The sequence below is a fragment of the Salmo trutta genome, unplaced genomic scaffold (assembly GCF_901001165.1).
Source record: "Salmo trutta unplaced genomic scaffold, fSalTru1.1, whole genome shotgun sequence".
NCBI lineage: Eukaryota > Metazoa > Chordata > Actinopteri > Salmoniformes > Salmonidae > Salmo > Salmo trutta.
In genome coordinates, this window is record NW_021822308.1 from 368253 (window position 1) to 395265 (window position 27013).

Genomic DNA, 27013 nt, shown 5'->3' on the forward strand with positions numbered 1-27013 from the left:
TATCCAAATTAATCTAAGAGGGACACAATTAAGGGTTTTAATATAGAGACTGAATTAACTCGATCAGTAGTTATCATTAACCGGTATACCATCTAATCCTCTATCAACAATAGTGTTAATCAACAGTCAATTGACTATGTTCTCATTCTGAACGGTTGTCGAGCTCTGAAACTTCCAAGAACCCAATGTCTTGCAAATTAACTCAATGCCACAAATAATTCATTCAAGGTTTTATTTACTAGACTAAATAAGTTGGAAAATTCAGTAATTAATAGATACAATATAGAGGCAGGGTGTACAAGATACAGCACAGTTGTCTAGGGGAGAATCTCCACAGGTCAATATAAATTAACTTCCGTACCCAACTCAGCAAATACAACAGTACATACATTCACAAGACTTTTGAGGACGAGATGAGTCTTATCAATTGAGAGGGAAATATGAGAGGCTCCACCAACACATGCTTTCACAACCGTGAAATGATAGTTTTGTCACCCAGAAATCACCAGTGGGCCCAGGCTATCAGTTCACATCCGAATGTGGACAGTGCAGAGACAGTATGGATCATGGGTTGGTAAATTAGACCTGCCGTCTTACACACACAACGCCACTTTCATAGAACAGGAATAATGCAACAGGGAAATTCATTGTATGTCGATGTTGCCTCTCAGTGGGATTCCGTCAGGATGGGATAAGTGCTTGGAGGATGGTGGTCTCTCTCTCCCTCTCGTAGAGCTGAGGCCAGGGGGCCGGAAATAGCTCACAGCCAAAGGAGTGATACCCACGTCTTCCTCTCTTGGTTCTTTTACTGAACAAAAATATAAAACGCAACATGCAACAATTTCAAATATTTTACTGAGTTACAGTTCATATAAGGAAATCAGTCCATTGAAATAAATAAATTGGGCCCCTAATCTATGGATTTCACATGACTGGGAATAGAGATACCTTTAAAAAAAAGGTAGGGGCCTGGACCATTTGCCTCCTGCAGCGTGACACATCTCCTTCACATAGAGTTGATCAGGTTGTTGATTGTGGCCTGTGGAATGTTGTCCCACTTCTCTTCAATGGCTCTGCGAAGTTGCTTGATATTGGCGGAAACTGAAACATGCTGTCGGACACGTCGATCCAGAGCATCCCAAACATGCTCAATGGGTGACATGTCTGGTGAGTATGCAGGCTATGGAAGAACTGGGAAATGTTCAGCTTCCAGGAATTGTGTACAGATCCTTGCGACATAAGGCTGTGCATTAACATGCTATAACAGGAGGTGATGGTGACAGATGAATGGAATGACAATGGGCATCAGGATCTCATCACAGTATATCTGTGCATTAAGATAAATGCAAGTGTGTTCGTTGTCCATAGCTTGCCTGCCCTTATCATAACCCTACCGCCACCACGGGGCACTCTGTTCACAACGTTGACATCAGCAAACCGCTCACCCACATTATGCCATACACATGGTCTGCGGTTGTGAGGCTGGTTGCGCGTACTGTAAAATTCTCTAAAACGACGTTGGAGGCGGCTTATGGTAGAGAAATTAACATTCAATTATCTGGCAACAGCTCTGATGGACATTCCTGCAGGCAGCATGTCGATTGCACAAGCCCTCAAAACTTGAGACATCTGTGTTGTGGGACAAAAGTGCACATTTTAGAGTAGCCTTTTATTGTCCCCAGTATAAGGTGCACCTGTGTAATGATCATGCTGTTTCATCAGCTTCTTGATAGGCCACATCTGTCAGGTGCATGGATTATCACTAACAGGGATGTAACACTAACAGGGATTATCACTAACAGGGATGTAACAAATCTGTGCACAATATTTGAGAGAAATAAGCTTTCTACGCATATGAAAAATTGGGATCTTTTATTTCAGCTCATGAAACATTACATGTTGCATTTATATTTTAGTTCAGTGTATTATCAGTCCAGGGAAGTAGGCCTAAAATCTATTAGAGTTAATGTAATTATTTCTCTGACCCCGCAGGATGTATTGCGAACTCAGTCCGTGGTCTTGAATGAGCAACAGCACGCTCCGCCAGGTCCTCTCTGGAAACTCTTCTGTCTAAGTAGGATAAGACTTCCTTGATCGGTCTTTTGGTTTCCAAGGAGATTAGATCATTTGTCCAACGGGCGTGGCCTCGCCTTGGAGAACTTGATCTCATTTATGTTTAGTACGTCCTCTAATTCATAGGGAGACTCACAGAAGCCAGGCTCTAAGACTAGTGGGCTTTTCGTCACAACACAACAATATCAAGTGGAAGTGTTACAAATAAGGGACAAGTTGATTCTCTTTTAGAAACACTTCAGAGGAACAATGAATGCTTGACAGCTTTTAGAAAACAGAGGGGTGTGTTTTGAAATGGCATCCTATTTCCTGTAGTGCACTACATTCTTGTTCTGCAAAGAGAGGAAGGGAAACAGTAACACGGAGAGGGGGAAACAGTAACACGGAGAGGGGGAAACAGTAACACGGAGAGGGGGAAACAGTAACACGGAGAGGGGGAAACAGTAACACGGAGAGGGGGAAACAGTAACACGGAGAGGGGGAAACAGTAACACGGGGAGGGGGAAACAGTAACACGGAGAGGGGGAAACAGTAACACGGAGAGGGGGAAACAGTAACACGGGGAGGGGGAAACAGTAACACGGGGAGGGGGAAATAGTAACACGGAGAGGGGAAACGGTAACACGGAGAGGGGGAAACAGTAACACGGGGAGGGGGAAATGACACTACTTTTGATCAGAGCTGTAGGTTTATTTGGTCATAAAGTAGTGCACTATATTAGGGAATAGGGAACGCAGCTCAGTGTCTGTATAGTCCACTTCCCCTAGTCAAAACACCTGAGAACCCTACGTGGCTGCTTACAGCTGTACTGCTTTAAGGACCCACTCTCCAGTTCTCTCCAGTTCCTACACTCAGAACACTGGGGCTGTGTGCCAAATGGCACCCTATTCAGTGCTCTACTTTTGACCAGAATCCTATGGGCCCTAGTGCACAATTTAGAGAATAGGGTACCATTTGGGGCGTGACCCCGAGGTTCCTCTCACTTGGTTTGCTGCTCACACCTGTGCCTCTTCAGGGACCCACTCTGACTGTAACTCCTATAGCACTCCGTGCATTTGTACGGCTTCTCTCCTGTGTGGACAACCATGTGCACTTTACGGGACGCCGAAGTGATGAAGCACTTGTCACACTCGGAGCATTTGTACGGTTTCTCCCCAGTGTGTCTCCTCATGTGCTGCGCTAGATGCCCACTCTGACTGTATCTCCTACAGCACTCTGTGCATTTGTAAGGCTTCTCTCCTGTGTGGACAGCCATGTGCACTTTACGAGACGCCGAAGTGACGAAGCACTTGTCACACTCGGAGCATTTGTATGGTTTCTCCCCTGTGTGTTTCATTGTAACGTGGTCTTTCAATTGGTACCCCTGTTTGAACTGCTTCCCACAGTCCTGGCAAGAGAACAGTGTTTTCCTGCTGTGTTGTCGCCGGTGGATCATAAGGGTGTGCGGCTGGGCAAAGGTCATGGGACACTCTGGGCAGGACAGCGGGCGCTCGCCGGTGTGGCTCAGCCGATGATACTTCAGACTAATGTAACGGACAAAACTCTGGCCGCACTCCGGGCACACGTACGGTTTATTCCCGCTGTGGGTCGTCATGTGGCTCTTCAGGTGGTCGGAGATCTTAAAGCTTTGGCCGCACTGGGGGCAGACGTAGGGCCGTGCATCGCTGTGGAACCGCATGTGCCGGGTCAGGTTGGATTTGAACGTGAAGGTTCTGCCGCATTGGAGGCAGGCAAAGGGGCGCTCCAACTCGTGGATTGGTCGGTGCTCGTCTAGACTGCCTTTCCGGGAGAACGTCTTATGGCACACCTCACAGGAGTACGGCCGGTACTGTGTGTGGCTCCGGGAATGAAACTTAAACTGAATTTTGGAGAAGAACTTCTGGCCGCAGTCCGGACACGGGAACCTGGGGATCTTCTGGTTATGAGGCCAACATTCCAGGTCAGACCGCAACGCAGCCAGATTGAATGGCTGAACGGTTGACTGCAGCCACCTCCCATCATCCTGGCGGTACAGGGGGGCATCCTTCGTCTTGATACCCAAGTAATGTGCATCTGTCCTGGGGTCGCTCTCTGTAGGTCCCCTGGTGTTACCCATCTCTGGGTCGTAGCTCTCTGGCTTCACAGAGTTCAACCAGTGTTCATCACTTCTTGTACCGATAGGCAGCTCGTCCATCTCTTGTTTCACCTGGTTTAGAATAAGAGCTTTATTTTCCCAGAGGAAACTTAAGCGATAGTAAGATACGTCAAGATATCTAGTAAATATAGACAGTGCACTCGGACATATTCAGACCACCAGAATTTTTCCACAGTTACATTAGCCTTATTCTAAAATTTATTAAATAGATTTTTTCACCCCTCAATCTACACACAATACCCCATAATGACATTTTTAAATGTTTGCAAATGTATTAAAAAATTAAAAACTGAAATATCACATTTAGGTAAGTATTCAGATTCTTTACTCAGTACTTTATTGAAGCACCTTTGGAACCTTTGGCAGTGATTACAGCCTTGAGCCTTCTCGGGTACGATGCTACAAGCTTGGCACACCTGTATTTGGGGAGCTTCTCCCATTCTTCTCTGCAGAACCTCTTAAGCTCTGTCAGGGTGGATGGGGAGTGTTGCTACACAGTTATTTTCAGGTCTCTCCAGAGATGTTCAATCGGGTTCAAGTTCGGGCTCTGGATGGGCCACTCAAGGTCATTCAGAAACTTGTCCCGAAGCCACTCCTGTGTTGTCTTGGCTGTGTGCTGAGGGGTTGTTGTCCTGTTGGAAGGTTAACCTTCACCCATGTCTGAGGTCCTGAGTGCTCTGGAGTAGGTTTTCATCAAGGATCTCTCTGTACTTTGCTCTGTTAATCTTTGCCTCGATCCTGACTAGTCTCCCAGTCCCTGCCGTTGAAAAACATCCCCACAGTATGATGCTGTCACCACCATGCTTCACAGTAGGGATGGTGCCAGGTTTCCTCCAGGTGTGACGCTTGGCATTCAGGCCAAATAGTTGAATCTTGGTTTCATCAGACCAGAGAATCTTGTTTCTCATGGTCAGAGTCCTTTAGATGCTTTTTGGCAAACTCCAAGCGGCCTGTCATGTGCCTTTTACTGAGGAGTGGCTTCCATCTGACCACTCTCCCATAAAGGCCTGGTTGGTGGAGTGCTGCAGAGACGGTTGTCCTTCTGGAAGGTTCTTCCATCTCCACAGAGGAACTCTGTCCGAGTGACCATCGGGTTCTTGGCCAGGACTTCTTTCATTTTAAAATGATGGAGGCAACTGTGTTCTTGGGGACCTTCAATGCTGCAGACATTTTTTGGTACCCTTCCTCAGATCTGTGCCTCGACACAATCCTCTCAGAGCTCTACGGACAATTCCTTTGACCTCATGGCTTGGTTTTATCTCTGACATGCACTGTCAACTGTGGGACCTTGTATAGACAGGTGTGTGCCTTTCCAAATCATGTCCAATCAATTGAATTTACCACGGGTGGACACCAATCAAGTTGTAGAAACATCTCAAGGATGATCAATGGAAACAGAATGGAACTGAGCACAATTTTGAGTCTCGTAGCAAAGGTTCTGAATACTTTTGTAAACATTTCTAAAAACCAGTTTTGCTTTGTCATTATGGGGTATTGTGTGTAGATTGATGAAATCTTTTTATTTAATACACTTTAGAATGAGGCTGTAACGTCACAAAATGTGGAAAAAGTCAAGGGGTCTAAATACTTTCCGAATGAACTGTAGCTGCAACATTCACAGAGACATATACAAATGCTATAAAAGATCTCAATTACATTTTCATTTAAAAGCCACAAGTTTAAACCTACCTCTTGTTTTGCTGCGTCAGGCCTCAAGATGGAGCGGGAGAGTTTGAGAATTATCCTGGGTTTATTTTTGCTTCCCTTCGGGCAGTGCTGATGTCTAGACACTAGTGATACCTGGCTAAAAATGTTTTTGTTGTCAGCGGAGTTGTGTCCATTTCTTGTGGATTTTTTCTTTCCTCTGCTGGTGGTGGTGTTTTTCTTCTTCGTTGGTTTTTTGCCTGGTTTGTTGTTGTTCTTCGGGTTGTTCTGGTCAAGTCTAGGATCACAGAGAGACAGTTGATCCTTTGTCAGTCTGTAGAGTCTCAAGATGGGTAAAGAAACAGCAGCGGACATTTTGAGTTGATTCAAGTTAACGCTATGCAGAGAATCGCCTTCCTCCATTTTGAGTTGATTCAGGTTAACGCTATGCAGAGAAGCTCCTTCCTCCATTTTGAGTTGATTCAGGTTTACACTATGCAGAGAAGCTCCTTCCTCCATTTTGAGTTGATTCAGGTTAACACTATGCAGAGAAGCTCCTTCCTCCATTTTGAGTTGATTCAGGTTAACACTATGCAGAGAATCGCCTTCCTCCATTTTGAGTTGATTCAGGTTAACGCTATGCAGAGAAGCTCCTTCCTCCATTTTGAGTTGATTCAGGTTAACACTATGCAGAGAAGCTCCTTCCTCCATTTTGAGTTGATTCAGGTTAACGCTATGCAGAGAATCTCCTTCCTCCATTTTGAGTTGATTCAGGTTAACGCTATGCAGAGAATCTCCTTCCTCCATTTTGAATTGATTCAGGTTAACGCTATGCAGAGAATCTCCTTCCTCCATTTTGAGTTGATTCAGGTTAACGCTATGCAGAGAATCTCCTTCCTCCATTTTGAGTTGATTCAGGTTAACGCTATGCAGAGAATCTCCTTCCTCCATTTTGAGTTGATTCAGGTTTACACTATGCAGAGAATCTCCTTCCTCCATTTTGAGTTGATTCAGGTTAACGCTATGCAGAGAAGCTCCTTCCTCCATTTTGAGTTGATTCAGGTTAACACTATGCAGAGAATCTCCTTCCTCCATTTTGAGTTGATTCAGGTTAACGCTATGCAGAGAAGCTCCTTCCTCCATTTTGAGTTGATTCAGGTTAACACTATGCAGAGAATCTCCTTCCTCCATTTTGAGTTGATTCAGGTTAACACTATGCAGAGAATCTCCTTCCTCCATTTTGAGTTGACTCAGGTTAACGCTATGCAGAGAATCTCCTTCCTCCATTTTGAGTTGATGTAGTTTTAACCTGGGCAGAGAAACTTGTTCTGTTAAACTAACGGCCTTCATATCAGTAAATGTTTCAAACTTCCAGGGTCTTATAGCTCTAGTCTGGTGCCATGTGGGTGATTGTGATGGCTTGTCTTCTCCTTATAAGACAGCTCTAGGCTGGTGCCATGTGGGTGATTGTGATGCTTGTCTTCTCCTTATAAGACAGCTCTAGGCTGGTGCCATGTGGGTGATTGTGATGGCTTGTCTTCTCCTTATAAGACAGCTCTAGGCTGGTGCCATGTGGGTGATTGTGATGGCTTGTCTTCTTATAAGACAGCTCTAGGCTGGTGCCATGTGGGTGATTGTGATGCTTGTCTTCTCCTTATAAGACAGCTCTAGGCTGGTGCCATGTGGGTGATTGTGATGGCTTGTCTTCTCCTTATAAGACAGCTCTAGGCTGGTGCCATGTGGGTGATTGTGATGGCTTGTCTTCTTATAAGACAGAGCTGGTCATCATCTGTAAGAAGTAATGGAGAGACATGTAAGAATAAAGAAGAATATCAACGAGACAAATTGACCAGATCAGAATAAAGGAATCCACGGCTTGTCCACCCCACTATTATCCAGACGGTGAGGTCAGTACAGGTGCATCAAAGCTGGGACCGAAAGATTGAAAAACAGCTTCTATCTCATGGACATCAGACTGTTAAATAGCCATCTCTAGCAGGCCTCTATCCAGTATCCTGCCCTGAACTTAAGTCACTGTCACTAGCTGACTATCACCCAATTACTCATCCCTGCACCTTAGAGGCTGCTGCCCTAAGTACATAGACATGGGACACTGGTCACTTCAATAATGTTTACATACTGTTTTACCCATTTCATAAGTACAGTATATTCTAGTCAAGTACATCTTATTCAACTATTGCTGTACATACAGTGCCTTAAGTATTCAGACCCCTTGAACTGTCCACCTTTTGTTACGTTAAAGCCTTATTCTAAAATGAAAAAAAATATAAAAACACAAAAATCCTCAGCCATCTACACACAATACCCAATAATGACAAAACAAAAACAGGTTTTTAGAAATGTTTGCAAATAAATAAATAAATAAATAAAGAACAGCAATACCTTATTTACATAAGTATTCAGACCCTTTGCTGTGAGATTCGAAATTGAGTTCAGGTGCATCCAGTTTCCATTGATGATCCTTGATGTTTCTACAACTTGATTGGAGTCCACCTGTGATAAATTCAATTGATTGGACATGATTTGGAAAGGCACACACCTGTCTAGATAAGGTCCCACAGTTGACAGTGCATGTCAGAGCAAAAACCAAGCCATGAGGTTGAATGAATTGTCCTTAGAGCTCCGAGACAGGGTTGTGTCAAGGCACAGATCTGGGGAAGGGTACCAAAACATTTCTGCAGCATTGAAGGTCCCCAAGAACACAGTGGCCTCCATCATTCTTAAATGGAACAAGTTTGGAACCGCCAAGGTTCTTCCTAGAGCCGCCCGGCCAAACTGAGCAATCGGGGGAGAAGGGCCTTGGTCAGGGATGGTCACTCTGACAGAGCTTTAGAGTTCCTCTGTGGAGATGGGAGAACCTTCCAGAAGGGCAACAATCTCTGCAGAACTCCACCAATCAGGCCTTTATGGTAGAGTGGCCAGATGGAAGCCACTCCTCAGTAAAAGGCGCATGACAGCCTGCTTGGAGTTTGCCAAAAAGCACCTAAAGGACTCTCGGACCATGAGAAACAAGATTCTCTGGTCTGATGAAACCAAGATTCAACTATTTGGCTTGAATGCCAAGCGTCACCCTGGAGGAAACCTGGCACCATCCCTACTGTGAAGCATGGTGGTGGCAGCATCATGCTGTGGGGATGTTTTTCAGCGGCAGGGACTGGGAGACTAGTCAGGATCGAGGCAAAGATTAACAGAGCAAAGTACAGAGAGATCCTTGATGAAAACCTGCTCCAGAGCACTCAGGACCTCAGACTGGGGTGAAGGTTAACCTTCCAACAGGACAAATCACCCTAAGCACACAGCCAAGACAACACAGAAGTGGCTTCAGGACAAGTTTATGAATGACCTTGAGTGGCCCATCCAGAGCCCGGACTTGAACACGATTGAACATCTCTGGAGAGACCTGAAAATAGCTATGAAGCAACACTCCCCATCCAACCTTTCAGAGCTTAAGAGGTTCTGCAGGGAAGAATGGGAGAAACTCCCCAAATACAGGTGTGCCAAGCTTGTAGCATCATACCCAAGACTCGAGGCTGTAATTGCTGCCAAAGGTTCTTCAACAAAGTACTGAGTAAAGGGTCTGAATACTTATGTAAATGTGATATTTGTTTAATTTTTTATAAACTAACATACATTTCTAAAAAAACGGTTTTTGCTTAGTCATTAATGGGGTATTGTGTGTAGATTTGAAAACGATTGAATCAATTTTAGAACAAGGCTGTAACCTAACAACATTTGTAAAAAGTCAAGGGGTCTGAATACTTTCCGAAGGCACTGTATATGGTAGAGACATAGAATTTGGACTATCGTTTTTCTGATGCAATTCTCTATTGAACATTTTGTCATAAAGATTGAATGAAATAATTGTTGAACACTCTACATTATCGTTCGCTCCCACCTGCTAGCCTTCACCGTCGTTAACAGAACTGCGGGAAAGATTGCCCAACAGGTGGGGGTGAATTGACACTGGCTAGCTAGCTACTTTTGTCACCCCTGCCTCTTCTTATTTATCTGTGGAATACATTCCTAGTGTATGAGAAATATGTTTTCTTGCCAAATGCTAGCCAGCTAGCTAATACTTAAAATGAAAAATGTATGGCTACAGTTATGGTAACCGTTTGCAAACGCTTTAGCTTTGCTTGTGTAACAGTATAACTTCCGTCCCTCTCCTCGCCCCAATCTGGGCTTGAACCAGGGACCCTCTGCACACATCAACAACTGACACCCCACGAAGCATCATTACCCATTGCGCCACAAAAGCCATGGCCCTTGCAGAGCAAGGGGAACAACTACTTCAGGTCTCAGAGCGAGTGACGTCACCCGATTGAAACGCTATTAGCGCGCACCTCCGCTAACTAACTAGCCATTTCACGTCGGTTACACTCACCCCCCTTTTGACCTCCTCCTTCCGCTGCAACTAGTGATCCGGGTCACGGCACCAATGTAACAGTATAGCTTCCGTTTCTCTCCTCGCCCCAACTAGCCATTTTACATTGGTTACACTTGCTAGCTTGATGGTTATCGCCAGAGGTTAGCTATAGTATTTAGCTACTGCCAACATGTTTTTGTTGTTGTGTAATTATCATATTTTGCCAAGTCCACTGTTTGCAGAATGCATGCTGGCATTTGAATACAACTTGGGAAAAGAAAATCTGGACACAATGTGGACACATTTAAATCTAAGTATAGACACATGCAGTGGTGTGTATTCATGGATGCCAAGGGAAGCCAGCCTAAAAAAATTGACCAAGAAAAACGTAAAAAAATTATTTAGCTTTTGTCTTTTCAGAATTTTCCTTCAATTTGCAAGAGGCTGAATGTATCGCACCCGAGAAAGCATCCGAGCAAGCGAAACAGCGCCCCTCTCTCTCTGTATGTGTAGGCCATCTATCTGATGCTGTCTGGTCAGAAAGACTATGACATTGTTGTTAGCCGTCGCTGAATGCAAGGGAAGCCAGCAAGCATTTGGCCTCCCATGATAAAAAAAAGTATAAAATAGTAGCCAATCAGCATTGAGCTAAACTGAGTGAGTTCAGCTGTGAATGGTCCTGGCACACCAAAAAAAAAGGGTCAAGGGAAGCCAGTTTTGATTTGGCTTCACTCCTATCACATCAAGAGAAATACATCATTGACAGAAACAACATGAATTGTTGCATCTCGTTGTGTTGTTGTCCTCCGGTATCTAGATAGCTAGATAAAATTGTCCCTTTCCTAAATTAGACATGGATGGAGATAGGGATTTGGACTTGTGGTTTTACTTAATTCTCCATACTGGCCAATGATTATAATGAATATTCTGATTCAACCATAAATTCATACATTGTGCCCCTGGACTGAGAGGATGGAAGTTCAATATGTAGCTAGATGTAGAAGACTAATGTTAACTAGCTAACATTGCCCATGAAAGGAAGTTAGGCTAACGAGCAAGCATTTTAGCCAGGTAGCACAGGGCAACAAAAATACAAGTGTTTACTGTATGACAGTCATAGACCATTTCATCAACATGGAAAAAGAAGAGGAAGGCATTGTTCTCTAGAAGTAGGGAGAGTCAACATGTTTTTTCTACTTGCATGAACGCACACACAAAGCAGAACCATGGACTGCCACATCATATTTAGCTTACGTTGATTGGACTAAATCGTTTTTCCAATACCTTTTATTGTCACCATCTTAGACTAAGCACAGGTGATTTGATGATGTTGACATGGTGCTGGAATAGTGGAGGCAGCTCCTGTTTTCTTTGCGACTTGCGGTAACTCTCTGTGGTTCTAAAACAGTAGTTGTTTAGTAGTTTGAAAATGTGGGAAACATTCATTTGCTTGACCATGCTGTAGGTCAAGTAAGGGTTTGTTAGAATCAATATGCTTTGTGGACTTGCTTTCTGGTTTTGTGATGAAACAAAGGCGTGGTTGAATATTCTGCCACTGTCTTCTTATTGTCTTGGCCTTAAGACCACAGAGGCAAGGCATATGAACTAACAGGTTCTAGAGCAAACAATGCAATCATCACAACACATAGGTTGTAAATGTTTTTGTTGGGCTTGGCTTCCCCAGTGATTTTACCCACGCACCGCGACTCCACACGTGATGTGTTCGGAATAGTCCTCCACAGTGGACGCATCATAATAGCCATAAAAACACAGAAAAGGTTCCAATGGTTTTTCCGCCATTAATTTCTCACATTCAAATGAATTGTGTGTTTGGTGTACGCTTACCTTGGCCTGACGTTTTGATAGCCTTGTAATTCTCTCTTGGACAAGGGGAGTTTTATCAATATATTCACCTCAATTTACTCCCCAAAATATGCTATGCTAATTATTGATAAAAAGTTATCTTGTCCGAGAGACAGTTGTTATCAAAATGTCATGCCAGGGTAAGTCTACATGAAACACAGACCTTATATGAAGTAGTTCTAAAATCACAGATGGAGAAATGAATTGTGAAAAAAACTATTGGAACCATTTCCGGGTTTTATGACTCATATCACAGAAAGAACAATGAGACAGATATTTCAGTGGATGTATAAATGTGAAGCACCTGCTTGGTGTTTCCACTTACTACCAAATACAGAATTACAGTTAATATGAGGAAATCAGTCAGTTGAAATAATTTCATTAGGCCCTAATCTATGGATTTCACATGACTGGGAAAGCAGATATGCATCTGTTGGTAACATTACCTTAAAAAAAAAATGGGCATCACAATGGGCCTCAGGGTCTCTCACAGTATTTTTGTGCAATCAAATCGCCATCGATAAAATACAATTAGTTCATATCACTAGCCACTTTAAACAATGGCACTTTATATAATGTTTACATACCCTACATTACTCATCTCATATGTATATACTGTACTCTATACCATCTACTGCATCTTGCCATCTTGATGTAATGTATCACTAGCCACTTTAAACAATGGCACTTTATATAATGTTTACATACCCTACATTACTCATCTCATATGTATATACTGTACTCTATACCATCTACTGCATCTTGCCTATGGCGTTCGGCCATCACACATTCATATATTTTTATGTACATATTCTTATTCATTCATGAAGTTGGAGGTGGCTTACGGTAGATAAATGAACATTAACTTCTCTGGCAACAGCTCTGGTGGACATTCCTGCAGTCAACATGCCAATTGCACGTACCCTCAAAACTTGAGACATCTGTGGTGTTGTGTGACAGAAGTGCATGTTTTCGAGTGGCCTTTTATTGTCCCCAGCACAAGGTGCACCTGTGTATTGATCATAATAAGCTTGTTGATATGCCACACCTGTCCAATGGATGGATTATATTGGCTAAGGAGAAATGCTCACTAACAGTGATGTAAACAATAGTTCAGCTAATGAAACATGGTCCCAACAGTTTGTTGCGTTTATATTTTTGTGTGTATGAGCAGAACTGTCCGAGTCTATATTCAAGTAATAATAAGAAATGACCATCGACCACGCCCATAAATTGTGGAAAACAATCATTCTTTCCCATTCACCACCATCGTAAAACAGCCATCTTAGTTGTCGCTTTTATAGAAATAACAAAACATGTTCAATGTACATATAACCAGATAAAAAATCCCGACCTGGGGATCGCAAATAAGGAAATAAAGCCTGTGTGGCTTCAGTCTATTCGCCATTGGAGTGGGAAATGTAGGGAGCAGGTGTCCAAGTACAGTAGGCTACACGTAGCTATGTGTGTGGACAAAAAAAAAATTGATCACAGGCAATACATTTAACTTGTTTAGTATAGTTCATTTGTAACTCCACTCGCTACTTGTATCTGTATAGTCTATGTGTTTGTTGTTGGTGGTGGTTTGGTTATGTTCCGGTCGGAAGCTAGCTACAGGAGCTAGCTGCTAACGTTATGTGAAAAGGGGCACGAGGGAAGCCCTAAAATATTACATTCTTCTAACTAGGCAAGTCAGTTAAGAACAAATTCTTATTTACAATGACGGCCTACCCCGGCTAAACCCGGACGAAGCTCCGCCCTATGGGACTCCCAACCACGGCCGGATGTGTTACAGCCTGGATAGACAACAACTGCATTAACTGTCAAGTCTAGAAACGGCCAGCCTACCTGCAGAGACGGAGGCAACAATCTTCAGCGGGTATGAGTGATCCGAGTTGGTCCGACAAGCTAGTACATTTATCTCTGAGAGATAATTACGATCCCTGTTTGTAATAAACACTGTTAGCCATACACAGGGTTGCCAGGTCATGGCAAATGTCTAGCCCAAGACCGAAAAACAACACAAAAGGCCTGAAAACGAGGCCAATTTTTTGTTCTTCACATAAAGAGTTGAGTTGCCACGTTTATAGAATAAACCATTTCCCCATAACGTTATTAGCCTATTAACAAGGAACATAGACGTAACTACATGCTAAATATGTTCTTTGCATGACGCAACGTAGAGTGCCTGGATAAAGCCTTATTGGCCATATACCACAAACCTCCAGGGTGCCTTATTGCAATTATAAACTGGTTACCAATGTAAAAGTTTTTCTCATACCCATATGTTATATGGTCTGATATACCACAGCTTTCAGCCAATCAGCATTCAGGGCCTGAACTTGGTTTATAATTGTAAATAAATCACTTTTGTGCATAACTATAGATAAATCCACAGAGTTTGAGTGATGAATGTTGGACAATGTGCAGGGACGGAGGATCTACAAATCTCTGAGGAAGAAACACTATTTTCTGGCAATTGTGCTGTTATTATGAAGCCAGATGTTAAGATGACAAACCGTTATAAATTGACCATTTGCGAGATTGCCATGTCATTTTAATAGGCATAGGCTACAGACTAAAATCTGGGGTTATGATTGTAATTCAACTTTGCCACGGTTTGCTTAGATAGATGCAGGTAGCCTATAGGCCTACATCTAATTTCAGATAGTCTACAGTAGACTAGGCAAAATGTAAACTGAACGATTTAGTGTATTGCTTAGTTCAAATTAACAGACTCATTTATTCTACATGAATAGTTTGGTGATTTGAGGTAAGAAGTGCTTGTTTCCCAATAACCTGCTGGGATGGGCTACTGAGGATCGGTCTTAATTTCAATCATTGGATAAAATATGAAAATGTATATCAACTGAATGTTTGTCAACAGCCAGTGTTTATTATTTAAGAGAAATGCCATGGTGACCGCAGTGCAACTTAGAAGTAGCCCAAAAACCCGCAACCAATACATTTTCATCCGCGACATCGTTTTCAAAGTTGCCCAAATGTCAAAACTGTAAACATGGCAACCCTGCACAGACAGATCAAAGGAAGTTGTGACTGCTTCTGCTGCTCTTGTTCAAGACTTCCACAGGATCATTTCTGCCACCTAGCGGAGTGGAGAAATTAGACATTTCCTTCCATTTCCATACATGTATAATACCACTAGATAGATTCTTATGGATTTCCCCTATTCATCTGTGTGTGTACTATCTACAATCATGACCTCTACCTAAACCATAAAAATAACATAGTAATACACTTACTGTTTAAAGAGACAGTATAAACTGAGTGTACATCAAGGACACCTTCCTAATATTGAGTTGAGCCACCCACCACTTTTGCCCTCAGAATAGCCACAATTCATTTGGGCACGGAATCCACAGGGACGCTGGTCCATGTTGACTCCAATGCTTCCTACTGTTGTGTCAAGTTGGCTGGATGTCCTTTGGGAGGTGGACCATTCTTGATACACATGGGAAACTGTTGAATGTGGAAAAACCCAGCAGTGTTGCAGTTCTTGACACAAACCGGTGTGCCTGGCACCTACTACCATACCCTGTTCAAACCACTTAAATATGTTGTCTTGCCCATTCACCCTCTGAATGACACACATACACAATCCATGTCTCAATTGTCTCAAAGCTTAAAAAAAAAATATCTTTAACCTGTCTCCTCCCCTTCATCTACACTGATTGAAGTGGATTTAACAAGTGACATAAATAAGGGATCATAGCTTTCACCTGGATTCACCTGGTCAGTCTGTCATGGAAAGAGTAGGTGTTCTTAATGTTTTGTACACTCAGTGTAGATCTTTTCATTAATTTGTTAAATAATTTGTTTTCATAAAAATCTCAATTTATTTCATGATTTGTTACTGATTTTGATTTCAGCATACAAATTGTGTTGGACAACAATGTATGATACAGATACAATATGTTTTGACAATTATATCTCTCCTTAATGACATATGACCATTATTCACACTCATAAAATGGGAGTAAATAAATGTCAACAATGACTCTAACCAAAACTTAGATCAAAGCTCTGTAATTCAATGTAGTCATAAGAATACATTGATTTTCACAATTTTTCAGGAGTCAACCTTTCATTTTCACTTTCGTTTCTCTCCAAGTTCCCACCATCTTGTATTTTGCTCCATACAGTAAGTCATCAACCATCAATTTGAACACAGCTCCAACTGCCACTAACATCACCATGGTGACCACCACACCAGACCCTTCTTTCTCCCTTACTGGGTGTGTGTTGACATTGAAGTGGTTTCCACCATTGCTCTCCACCATCTCTATCTTCTCCAGCAGCTCAGTGACCTGAGTGTGGTCACCTTTCTCCTTGTTGTTGAAGACATGATATCTGTCCCTGCAGGTACTGATTAGTTGTAGCAGTTGACTGTTGTCCTTCAGTAGGTCCTCCACTGGTTTCCCCTCTAGCTGGTCTCCCCCAGTGAACAGCACCATGGTGAACATTAAAGACTCTTCTCCAAAGTTCTCCTGGATCCACCTCATGAGGGTATCCCTTTCCTCCTCTGTGAACCTCACCTCCTGATCAGCAGCAGGAACGCGTGGGGTCCTGGTGCGGCGGAAAGGCCCAGGGTGTCGACGACGTGGCGGGAGCAGCGGGAGGCCTGTCCGGTTGACCCTCTAGCGGTAGTAGCAGCTGGCCTGGTCCAACTCTCACAATCTGTGGTCATGGCAACCATAGAGAAGTCCACTCAGAAGGCCTCTCTGCCAATGATGGTTTTCCTGCTGAACTCTGACCCTGCCCAGTGTTGCCACAACGCTGCCACTATGGAGACACATACACACGATACAGTAAAACAAGTCCGTTTATTGATCTGTTCAATTCATCAGTTAACCAGTTGTGCCGTTTCAATACAACTTTTTTATTTTTTTATTTACAAGGAGGGCCTCGTCCTAGGATAAAAACTTATTTCAATGGAGATTCTCTTGCTTTTTAGTCCAGGATTTGGCTTCATCTGTGTCTGGGAAACCTTCCCTGAACATTTACAATACACATCAGGTAAGTTAAACTGCATCACAGTGAAAGTGGTTGATTTCATTGAGGGTTCAATAATTGATAGTGAATAGGCCTAGAGATTTCCACGGGCAGGTGATCTTATATTTTGAGTTCTACTGGGGTAAGACAGTTTAACTGCAGTAAGTTCATGAGGCAGTTATACACTATATTTTTCAAGAATCAATGGCTATATGTCCAAAAATGGATCACAGATTGTCACTTTTTAAGTCCTGTATAAACAAAGTCCAGTTTCCCTACTCAGAACACCGGAGAACCCTATAACCTGGTTCCTTTCACCTGTGCTACTTTTTAAGGATCGACTCCATTGCTCTCCAGTTCTGACACTGAGAGCACCGGGACTGTGTCCCAAATGGCATCCTATTCCATATAGTGCACTACTTTTGACCAGAGCCCTGTGGGCCCTAGTGCACTTTATAGGGAATAGGGTGGCATTTGGGATGTACCCCGGAGGTCCCTCTCACCTGGGTTTCTTCTTACACCTGGGCCTCTTCAGGGACCCACTCTGACTGTAGCTCCTACAGCACTCTGTGCATTTGTACGGCTTCTCCCCTGTGTGGACAACCATGTGCACTTTACGCAACGTAGAAGTGACAAAGCACTTGTCGCAATCGGAGCATTTATAAGGTTTCTCCCCTGTGTGTTTCCTTCTAATGTTCTTCAAACAGCTTGCACCGCTGTTTGAACTGGTTCCCACAGTCCTGGCAAGAGAAAGGCGTCTCCCCGGTGTGCTGTCGCCGGTGGACCATAAGGATGTGCGGTCGGGCAAAGGTCATGTGACACTCTGGGCAGGACAGCGGGCGCTCGCCGGTGTGGCTCAGCCGATGATACTTCAGACTCATGTAACTCATGTAACTCTGGCCGCACTCCGGGCACACGTACGGTTTATACCCGCTGTGGGCCGTCATGTGGCGCTTCAGATGGGCGGAGATCTTGAAGCTTTGGCCGCACTGGGGGCAGACGTAGGGCCGTGCATCGCTGTGGAACCGCATGTGCCGGGTCAGGTTGGATTTGAACGTGAAGGTTCTGCCGCATTGGAGGCAGGTGAAAGGACGTTCCGCATCGTGGATTGGCCGGTGCTCGTCCAAGCCGGCTTTCCGGGAGAACGTTTTATGGCACACCTCACAGGAGTACGGCCGGTACTGGGTGTGGATCCGGGAATGTAACTCCAGTGTGGTTTTGGAGAAGAACTTCTGGCCGCAATCTGGGCACGGAAACCGGCGGATCTTCTGGTTGCGAGGCCGCCATTCCGGGTCGGACCGGAATGCAGTCAGATTGAACAGCTGGCTGGTAGCCGACCGTAGACGTCTCCCTCCATCCTGGTGGTACAAGGGGGCATCCTCTGTCTTGATACCCAGGTGGTGTGCATCTGTCCTGGGGTCGCTCTCTGTAGGTCCCCTGGTGTTACCCATCTCTGGGTCGTAGCTCTCTGGCTTCACAGCGTTCAACCAGTGTTCATCACTTCTCATTTCGATAGGCAGCTCGTCCATCTCTTGTTTCACCTGGTTTAAATTAGAATACCTTTATTTTTCTCTGATGAAACTTACAACCAGTCAAGATATCTAGTAAACATATAGCTGTAACATTCACAAAGTGTTACAAATGCTATACAAGATCTCAATGAAATGTTCATTTAAAAGCCACAAGTTTAAACCTACCTCTTGTTTTATCTCATCAGGCCTCAAGATGGCGCTGGAGAGTTGTAGACTTATCTTGGGTTTGTTTTTGCTTCCCTTGGGGCGACCCCACCACTTAGGGGCCGGCGATTCCTGGCTAGAAACACTTTTGCTGTCAGCAGAGTCATTTCCTTTTCCTGTGGATTGTTTCTTTCCTCTGGTGGTGAAGTTTTTCTTATTTGTTGGTTTTCTGCCTGGTTTGTTATTGTTCTTCTGAGCAGCAAGAGACAGTTGATCCTTCGTTAGTCTGTGGAGTCTCACGATAGGTAAAGAAATGAGTTTATCTCCCTCCATTTTGAGGTGATGTAAGGCGAGTTTCTCTGCTCAAAAGTTGCTGACGCCTGACAGATCTTACTTAAAATACCTATCCAGGCATTGTATCAACTAACCAAATCATGTTATAGCAATCTGTCAGTCGATGACACAGTTGATGGCGTGGCAGGCAACCATTGGTTGATGAATGCAACGTCTGAGCAGGGGAACATTACCCCTAGTCTCAATCTGGGCAGAGAAACTATTTCTGTTAAACTAATGTCTCAGGGTCTTGTAGCTCTAGGCTGGAACCCTGTGGGGGATGTCTTGTCCTCTCCTTTAAAGACAGAGCTGGTCATCATTCTAGGGTCTTGTAGCTCTAGGCTGGAACCCTGTGGGGGATGTCTTGTCCTCTCCTTTAAAGACAGAGCTGGTCATCATCTGTAAGAAACAATGGAGAGAAAGTAAATAAGAATTGAGAAAATTAAGCCTACAAAGTAAGAAAAGAAGCATATCAACTAGAAAAAAATAGAATTGACAAAAATAAGAATAAGGGAAACGAATAGTGTCATCTCTCCAAAGTAGATATATTAATATAGTAAAGATGCCCTATGCAGAAATCCCTCCGCCATTTCCTGGTTGATAAAATTCGAATAGTTCACCTACTTTCAGTTTGTGACAAAACAAGCATGTATAGTGTTGAGAATCATTGTACCCTAAACCGCTGTGATACTTCTTTTCCATAACCAAGATAGCATTTTCAGCTGTTTGAAGCTGGTGTACAAAACTGAAAGTAAAAGAAGCATAAAACAAATCTTATGAACGGGAAGCATAGAAATAGGACACATAGAACAGATCTACCGCTTCTGAGACTTGCGTTCAATGAGAATGGCAGATCTATAACTTACATTTCTATGTGAATTTGGTCTGGTAGCCCTGAAAGTTACATATTGCAGCTTTAAATAAACAATTATTGGTGTCTAAAAATCCACAAGATAACTCTAGGTTAAATAGAACTTCATGGTGAAATACAACACTAATTACATGTTGCCGTAAGAGTTTTTTTAAAGGATAAAACAGGTCTCCCAAATGCATTCTGTTGGTGCAAAACGAATCCGTATCTAAAGTTACTTTTGGATGAATACCGTATTGATTATATATTGATAATCAACTCCACCGTTGGATATTTGCAGCGAAGTTTATTTGATTGCTTGCATTGTGGAAAGCGATAGTTACTGTAGTTATTCAGTAGCTAGCTAGTCGATGCTTGGTCAGCTAGCTCTGGTCTACTACTGCAAGAGACATCTAATGGCCTACCTGCAGGGACGGAGACAACAATCTGCAGCGGTCATGGCTGGTACGAGTCGGTTTACTGAGAAGCCAGTACATTTCATTTCAGAGAAATAATTGCAATCCCCGTTTGCAAGAAACACTGTTGCATTCCAAGATAAATAATACCACATGTATCCACAGCGCAAGGGAAGTAGTGACTACTGTTGCTGATTTTGTTCCAAGACCTCCACATTCTCAGTGCTGCCACCTAGCGGAGCGGATGAAGACATTTCGTTCCATTTCCATACTATATGTTCTGTAAGAGATAAAGATATTCCATTTTGATCTGTGCGTGTACTGTCTGTAAATGAATTATCTGCACCATAAACATAACCACTTAGTAATACACGTTGCTGAGTGATTATGCAACTTCGGGCACTTTGGCCGTGCAAACTTTCAGAAATGAAAACTTATTCAAACACCATTTTACCAGTATTGTACTTATCTTTGATTTGTCTAGAAACTATATCTGATAATGGCTGCGATCGTACGATTCAGGAATTTATATATTTTTGTCATTTTTCCCAGACAGCCATAGACAAATGTCATTTCCATCACGTCATTAAACATACATTTTAGTTGAAAATGAAATATCATACAATTGATTTATAACGGATTTCTTATACATTTGTACATGAACTTGTATTGAATAATATTAAAAGTGATTAAGGTTTTCCTAATATTAATAATTCAGCACGACGACTGAATGTATAAACTTGCCTTGGTGACAGCTGAAAACATTTATTTATCATGAAAATTAGATATTTCCACCCAACCTTTTTGTCAGAGTATGATAACCATATGATTTCCATATCTAAAACAAATAAATGTATGTAAATTATACATAATATACTCATTTACCTCAAAATATGGGTTGTGATGGAAATGACAAGGTGTGGAGGAAATGACAAGGTGTGGAGGAAATGACAAGGTGTGGAGGAAATGACAAGGTGGGGTGGAAATGACAAGGTGGGGAGGAAATGTAGTGAACGTCTCCATGTTTCCCTCTTTGTTTTTCTTCTCTCTCTCTTCAGCTTTGTTTTTCCACTCAACCCACCATGTCTGCTCACCAGCATCAAAGTCAGATGTTTTAAGCTCTTTTGCTTGGCGAAGGGAGCACTCTCAATACATGTACTCTTTCTTCAGGTTCTCACAGCACAAGGACTCAAAAACTTTCTCAATGTTGCTGCAGCTGATCACTTTGTGATGGTGTAGTTTGTCCACCATGAACTGGAGGTTGGTGTGGGTTTTGCAGAGGCATGTGTCCCTATCCTGGACTGTTGGCTTGACAACCCAAAAAGGACATATTTTGCAGAATTCACAGTAGGAAATTTGAATTTCTGAATATTCCCTCTTAAACTTCTGATAAAGGTTCTGAATTGTGCCATTCAAGAAGCGCTTCTGCTTTTTCTTCTTGTTCCTCGTTATCCAAGATGGCGTAGCAGTCAGACGTCTTTGTCTTTGTCCTGTCGTGTCCCTTGTATATATATATTTCTCCTCGCATATCTTTTAAAATATTTTCCTAAACCTCAACTTCTAAATACTCTCCTGCAACCCGCCTCACTCAATGTGGCGTGGATCTGTTTTTTTCTAAAGTATTTCTATTTACTTCGAATCTGGAATCCCTCAACTGAAGCTAGCCAGCTATCAGTCAGCAAACCACTGCTAGTGGTCATCAGCTAACCTTTAGCTCGGAAAGCTCTCGCCAGTTCGTACAACGTGACTCAAACCAGAGCATAACGGACCTACTTTTCCCCAAAGAAATTCTCTCCATATCCCCGGATTCCTACCGCAAACTCTGAACATTTTCATCTGGATCTTCGCAACTAGCTAACCGCAATCCTGGGTGACTACTCCTGGCTAGCGTTTCCATCCCGGAGAAAGCACCAATTAGCCTGAAGCTAGCCCACCTCTGCTGTTTTCAATCAAGATCTCAGCGATCACTGCCTCATTGCCTGCATCCGTAATGGGTCTGCGATCAAACGACCACCCCTCATCACTGTCAAACGCTCCCTGAAACACTTCTGTGAGCAGGCCTTTCTAATCGACCTGGCCGGGGTATCCTGGAATGACATTGACTTCATCCCGTCAGTAGAGGATGCCTGGTTATTCCTTAAACGTGCCTTCCTCACCATCTTAAATAAGTATGCCCCATTCAAAAAATGTAGAACTAGGAATAGATATAGTCCTTGGTTCCCTCCAGACCTGTCTGCCCTTGACCAGTACAAAAACATCCTATGGCGTTCTGCATTAGCATCGAATAGCCCCCGTGATATGCAACTTTTCAGGGAAGTTAGGAACAAATATACACAGGCAGTTAGGAAAGCTAAGGTGAGCTTTTTCAAACAGAAATTTGCATCCTGTAGTACAAACTCAAAAAAGTTCTGGGACACTGTAAAGTCCATGGAGAATAAGAGCACCTCCTCCCAGCTGCCCACTGCTCTGAGGCGAGGAAGCACTGTGACCACCGATAAATCCACTATAATTGAGAATTTCAATAAGCATTTCTCTACGGCTGGCCATGCTTTCCGCCTGGCTACCTCTACCCCGGTCAACTGCCTGGCACCCTCCACAGCAACCCACCCAAGCCCCCACCATTTCTCCTTCACCCAAATCCAGATAGCTGATGTTCTGAAAGAGCTGCAAAATCTTGACCCCTACAAATCAGCCAGGCTAGACAATCTGGCCCTCTCTTTCTAAAATTATCTGCTGAAATTGTTGCAACCCCTATTACTAGCCTGTTCAACCTCTCTTTCGTATCGTCTGAGATTCCCAAAGATTGGAAATCTGCCGCGGTCATCCCCCTCTTCACTCTAGACCCAAACTGCTACAGACCTATAACTATCCTACCCTGTCTTTCTAAGGTCTTCGAAAGCCAAGTTAACAAACAGATTACCGACCATTTCGAATCCCACCGTACCTTCTCCGCTATGCAATCTGGTTTCAGAGCTCGTCATGGGTGCACCTCAGCCACGCTCAAGGTCCTAAACGATATCATAACCGCCATCGATAAGAGACATTACTGTGCAGCTGTATTCATCGACCTGGCCAAGGCTTTCAACTCTGTCAATCACCACATTCTTATTGGCAGACTCAACAGCCTTGGTTTCTCAAATGATTGCCTCGCCTGGTTTACCAACTACTTCTCTGATAGAGTTCAGTGTGTCAAATCGGAGGGCCTGTTGTCCGGACCTCTGGCAGTCTCTATGGGGGTGCCACAGGGTTCAATTCTCGGGCCGACTCTCTTCTCTGTATACATCAATGATGTCGCTCTTGCTGCTGGTGATTCTGTGATCCACGTCTACGCAGACGACACCATTCTGTATACTTCTGGCCCCTCTTTGGACACTGTGTTAACTAACCTCCAGACGAGCTTCAATGCCATACAACTCTCCTTCCGTGGCCTCCAACTGCTCTTAAATGCAAGCAAAACTAAATGCATGCTATTCAATCGATCACTGCCCACACCTGCCCGCCCGTCCAGCATCACTACTCTGGACAGCTCTGACTTAGAATACGTGGACAATTACAAATACCTAGGTGTCTGGTTAGACTGTAAACTCTCCTTCCAGACTCACATTAAGGATCTCCAATCCAAAATGAAATCTAGAATCGGCTTCCTATATCGCAGCAAAGCATCCTTCACTCATGCTGCCAAACATACCCTCGTAAAACTGACCATCCTACCGATCCTCGACTTTGGCGATGTCATCTATAAAATAGCCTCCAACACTCTACTCAACAAATTGGATGCAGTCTATCACAGTGCCATCCGTTTTGTCACCAAAGCCCCATATACTACCCACCTCTGCGACCTGTATGCTCTCGTTGGTTGGCCCTCGCTTCATACTCGTCGCCAAACCCACTGGCTACAGGTTATCTACAAGTCTCTGCAAGGTAAAGCCCCGCCTTATCTCAGCTCACTGGTCACCATAGCAGCATCCACTCGTAGCACGCGCTCCAGCAGGTATATCTCACTGGTCACCCCCAAAGCCAATTCCTACTTTGGTCGCCTTTCCTTCCAGTTCTCTGCTGCCAATGACTGGAACGAACTGCAAAAATCACTGAAGCTGGAGACTCATATCTCCCTCACTAGCTTTAAGCACCAGCTGTCAGAGCAGCTCACAGATCACTGCACATAGCCCATCTGTAAACAGCCCATCTATCTACCTCATCCCCATACTCTATTTATTTATTTATCTTGCTCCTTTGCACCCCAGTATCTCTACTTGCACATTCATCTTCTGCTCATCTACCATTCGTGTTTAATTGCTATATTGTAATTACTTAGCCACCATGGCCTATTTATTGCCTTAACTCCCTTATCTTACCTCATTTGCACTCACTGTATATAGACTTTTTGTTTTCTTTTTTCTACTGTATTATTGACTGTATGTTTGTTTTGCTCCATGTGTAACTCTGTGTTGTTGTATGTGTTGAATTGCTATGCTTTATCTTGGCCAGGTCGCAGTTGCAAATGAGAACTTGTTCTCAACTAGCCTACCTGGCTAAATAAAGGTGGGGGGAAAAAAACACAGATTTTTCCTGGAGTATTGAAGACTTGATGGCCTGTTTTCATTTGCCCTCATTGCTTTTGCTGAAAATCCAAATTCTCGGTTTGCGGCTTTGACCAGGCCATACTTTCTCAGGATGTTGCTTTTGAAGCCACTTGTTTGTCTTTGGCACTGCACATTTTTTTATACTTTTGTTTTAACTCTACAATGATGGCATTTTGAAAGAATAAAATCCTTCTCAAGTTCTTCGGAGTTCCCTTCATTTGCTGTTTTGTCTTTGGGGAATCTTGTCTCTTCATTTTGTTCATCAGTCGATCATACCTTTTTTTGTATTTCTCAGCTTTCCGTAAAGCATTATTAAGTTTGACATTTGTCATACTAAGATCTCTGTACGCTTTTGTCTGACCTCTTCCAACCTTTTTCCTTCCAGCAAGTATTCGACTTCTCATTCATGTTGCAGACGATGAGGAAGGGGTATCAGGGTGTGAATCAGGGGCAGGTAAGTTAGGGGCAGGTATGTTAGCCTCATGTTCTGGCTGCAAGTCATCTGGTGACTGAGGTGGTGTGTTGCCTGATAGATAGGTCTCCATCTGGTGACTGAGGTGGTGTGTTGCCTGATAGGTAGGTCTCCATCTGGTGACTGAGGTGGTGTGTTGCCTGATAGGTAGGTCTCCATCTGGTGACTGAGGTTATGTGTTGCCTGATAGGTAGGTCTCCATCTGGTGACTGAGGTTATGTGTTGCCTGATAGGTAGGTCTCCATCTGGTGACTGAGGTTATGTGTTGCCTGATATGTAGGTCTCCATCTGGTGACTGAGGTTATGTGTTGCCTGATAGATAGGTCTCCATCTGGTGACTGAGGTGGTGTGTTGCCTGATAGGTAGGTCTCCATCTGGTGACTGAGGTGGTGTGTTGCCTGATAGGTAGGTCTCCATCTGGTGACTGAGGTGGTGTGTTGCCTGATAGATAGGTCTCCATCTGGTGACTGAGGTGGTGTGTTGCCTGATAGGTAGGTCTCCATCTGGTGACTGAGGTGGTGTGTTGCCTGATAGGTAGGTCTCCATTGCAACTGTTCTCTTTAAAGTCTGTCTTCTATTCTGTTGGTTACTTTTTCATGGCCATCTCATTTCTTTGTTCTCGCTTTGTAAGCTCAGAGATAGATTTCACTTCTCCCTTCTCTTTTTTCTTCCAGTATCTCTCCCTGTCTTTTTGCAGATGTTCCTGGTATCGTATAGGATCATTTTTTATTTTGTTTCTATATGTCTGTGACCTCTGTGCTGTTTTATGTGGCGTTTTCTAAAAATAAAGACAAATACTACGTAGTTTTCAACTTGTGCACACCTTTGAGCATTTTCTAGATTCAATTCATTTAAAAATGATTAAAAAAGCCTAAAGTAAAAAATAAAAAAAGTAAAGTAAAAACAAATAAGATAATGGATGTGTCATTTCCACCACATTCTGTCATTTCCACCACACTTAAGTTAGTGATGGAAATGACCCTCTACAGTTTCTGGAGAAAATTGAGACAGCTTAGCATGCTTTGATTAGTATTACAGCTAGCATATCGTTTACACTAAATACATAAAAAATTCAAAAGTTCTACCACAAATTAAAGAAATTAGAGCCTGTTTGGAAATAAAATATTCTCTACACAAGCAATATTTACCACAATTGTTCTTCAACTTCTGGACATCACATCGGGAACAACTGTCCCCTGCAGCCATGTGCTTCAGTGTCACAATGTTTCCATGGTAACTAAATTAACATTCTCTTGAAAAAACGTTAATGAGGAATTTGTCCTCAGTGGTGGAAATGACACCACTCCCAAAGGACAGGTATATTTTGTGTAATAAACAATATAAAGGGCATACTCACAATATTATTATAGATTTGATTTAATTGACTCTTTCTGTAGTACATAACATTATATAATGTGTAATTATTGTTTTCTCATAGAAAAACATAGTAGAAGCTTAAAAGTTTGGGTCAGGGACAAAATAGTGAAATTGAGGTATAAAATGCATCTGAAAAGTAGCTAAAATACTTGATAGAGGCGTTTAAAAATGATGGGGTGATTCCAGTGTGAA

General features: G+C 43.1%; 1 protein-coding gene across 2 annotated transcripts; it reads right to left on the minus strand.

Annotated features, from left to right (window-relative positions):
* Positions 1–218: 218 nt before the first annotated feature.
* Positions 219–14165, minus strand: LOC115181669 (zinc finger protein 572-like). 2 transcript variants are annotated; one of them, XM_029743503.1, is made up of 3 exons: positions 13950–14150; positions 5897–7640; positions 219–808 (listed from the first exon to the last, which is right to left on the minus strand). In XM_029743503.1, the coding sequence occupies exons 2-3, from the start codon at positions 7199–7201 to the stop codon at positions 806–808; spliced, it is 1308 nt and encodes a 435-aa protein (XP_029599363.1). In that variant the 5' UTR covers positions 7202–7640; positions 13950–14150; the 3' UTR covers positions 219–805. The 2 variants fall into 2 exon arrangements, with proteins under 2 accessions (XP_029599363.1, XP_029599362.1); XM_029743502.1 differs by lacking the exon at positions 219–808 and adding an exon at positions 1854–4258 and having other exon boundaries at positions 13950–14165.
* Between the last annotated feature and the right edge of the window lie 12848 nt (positions 14166–27013).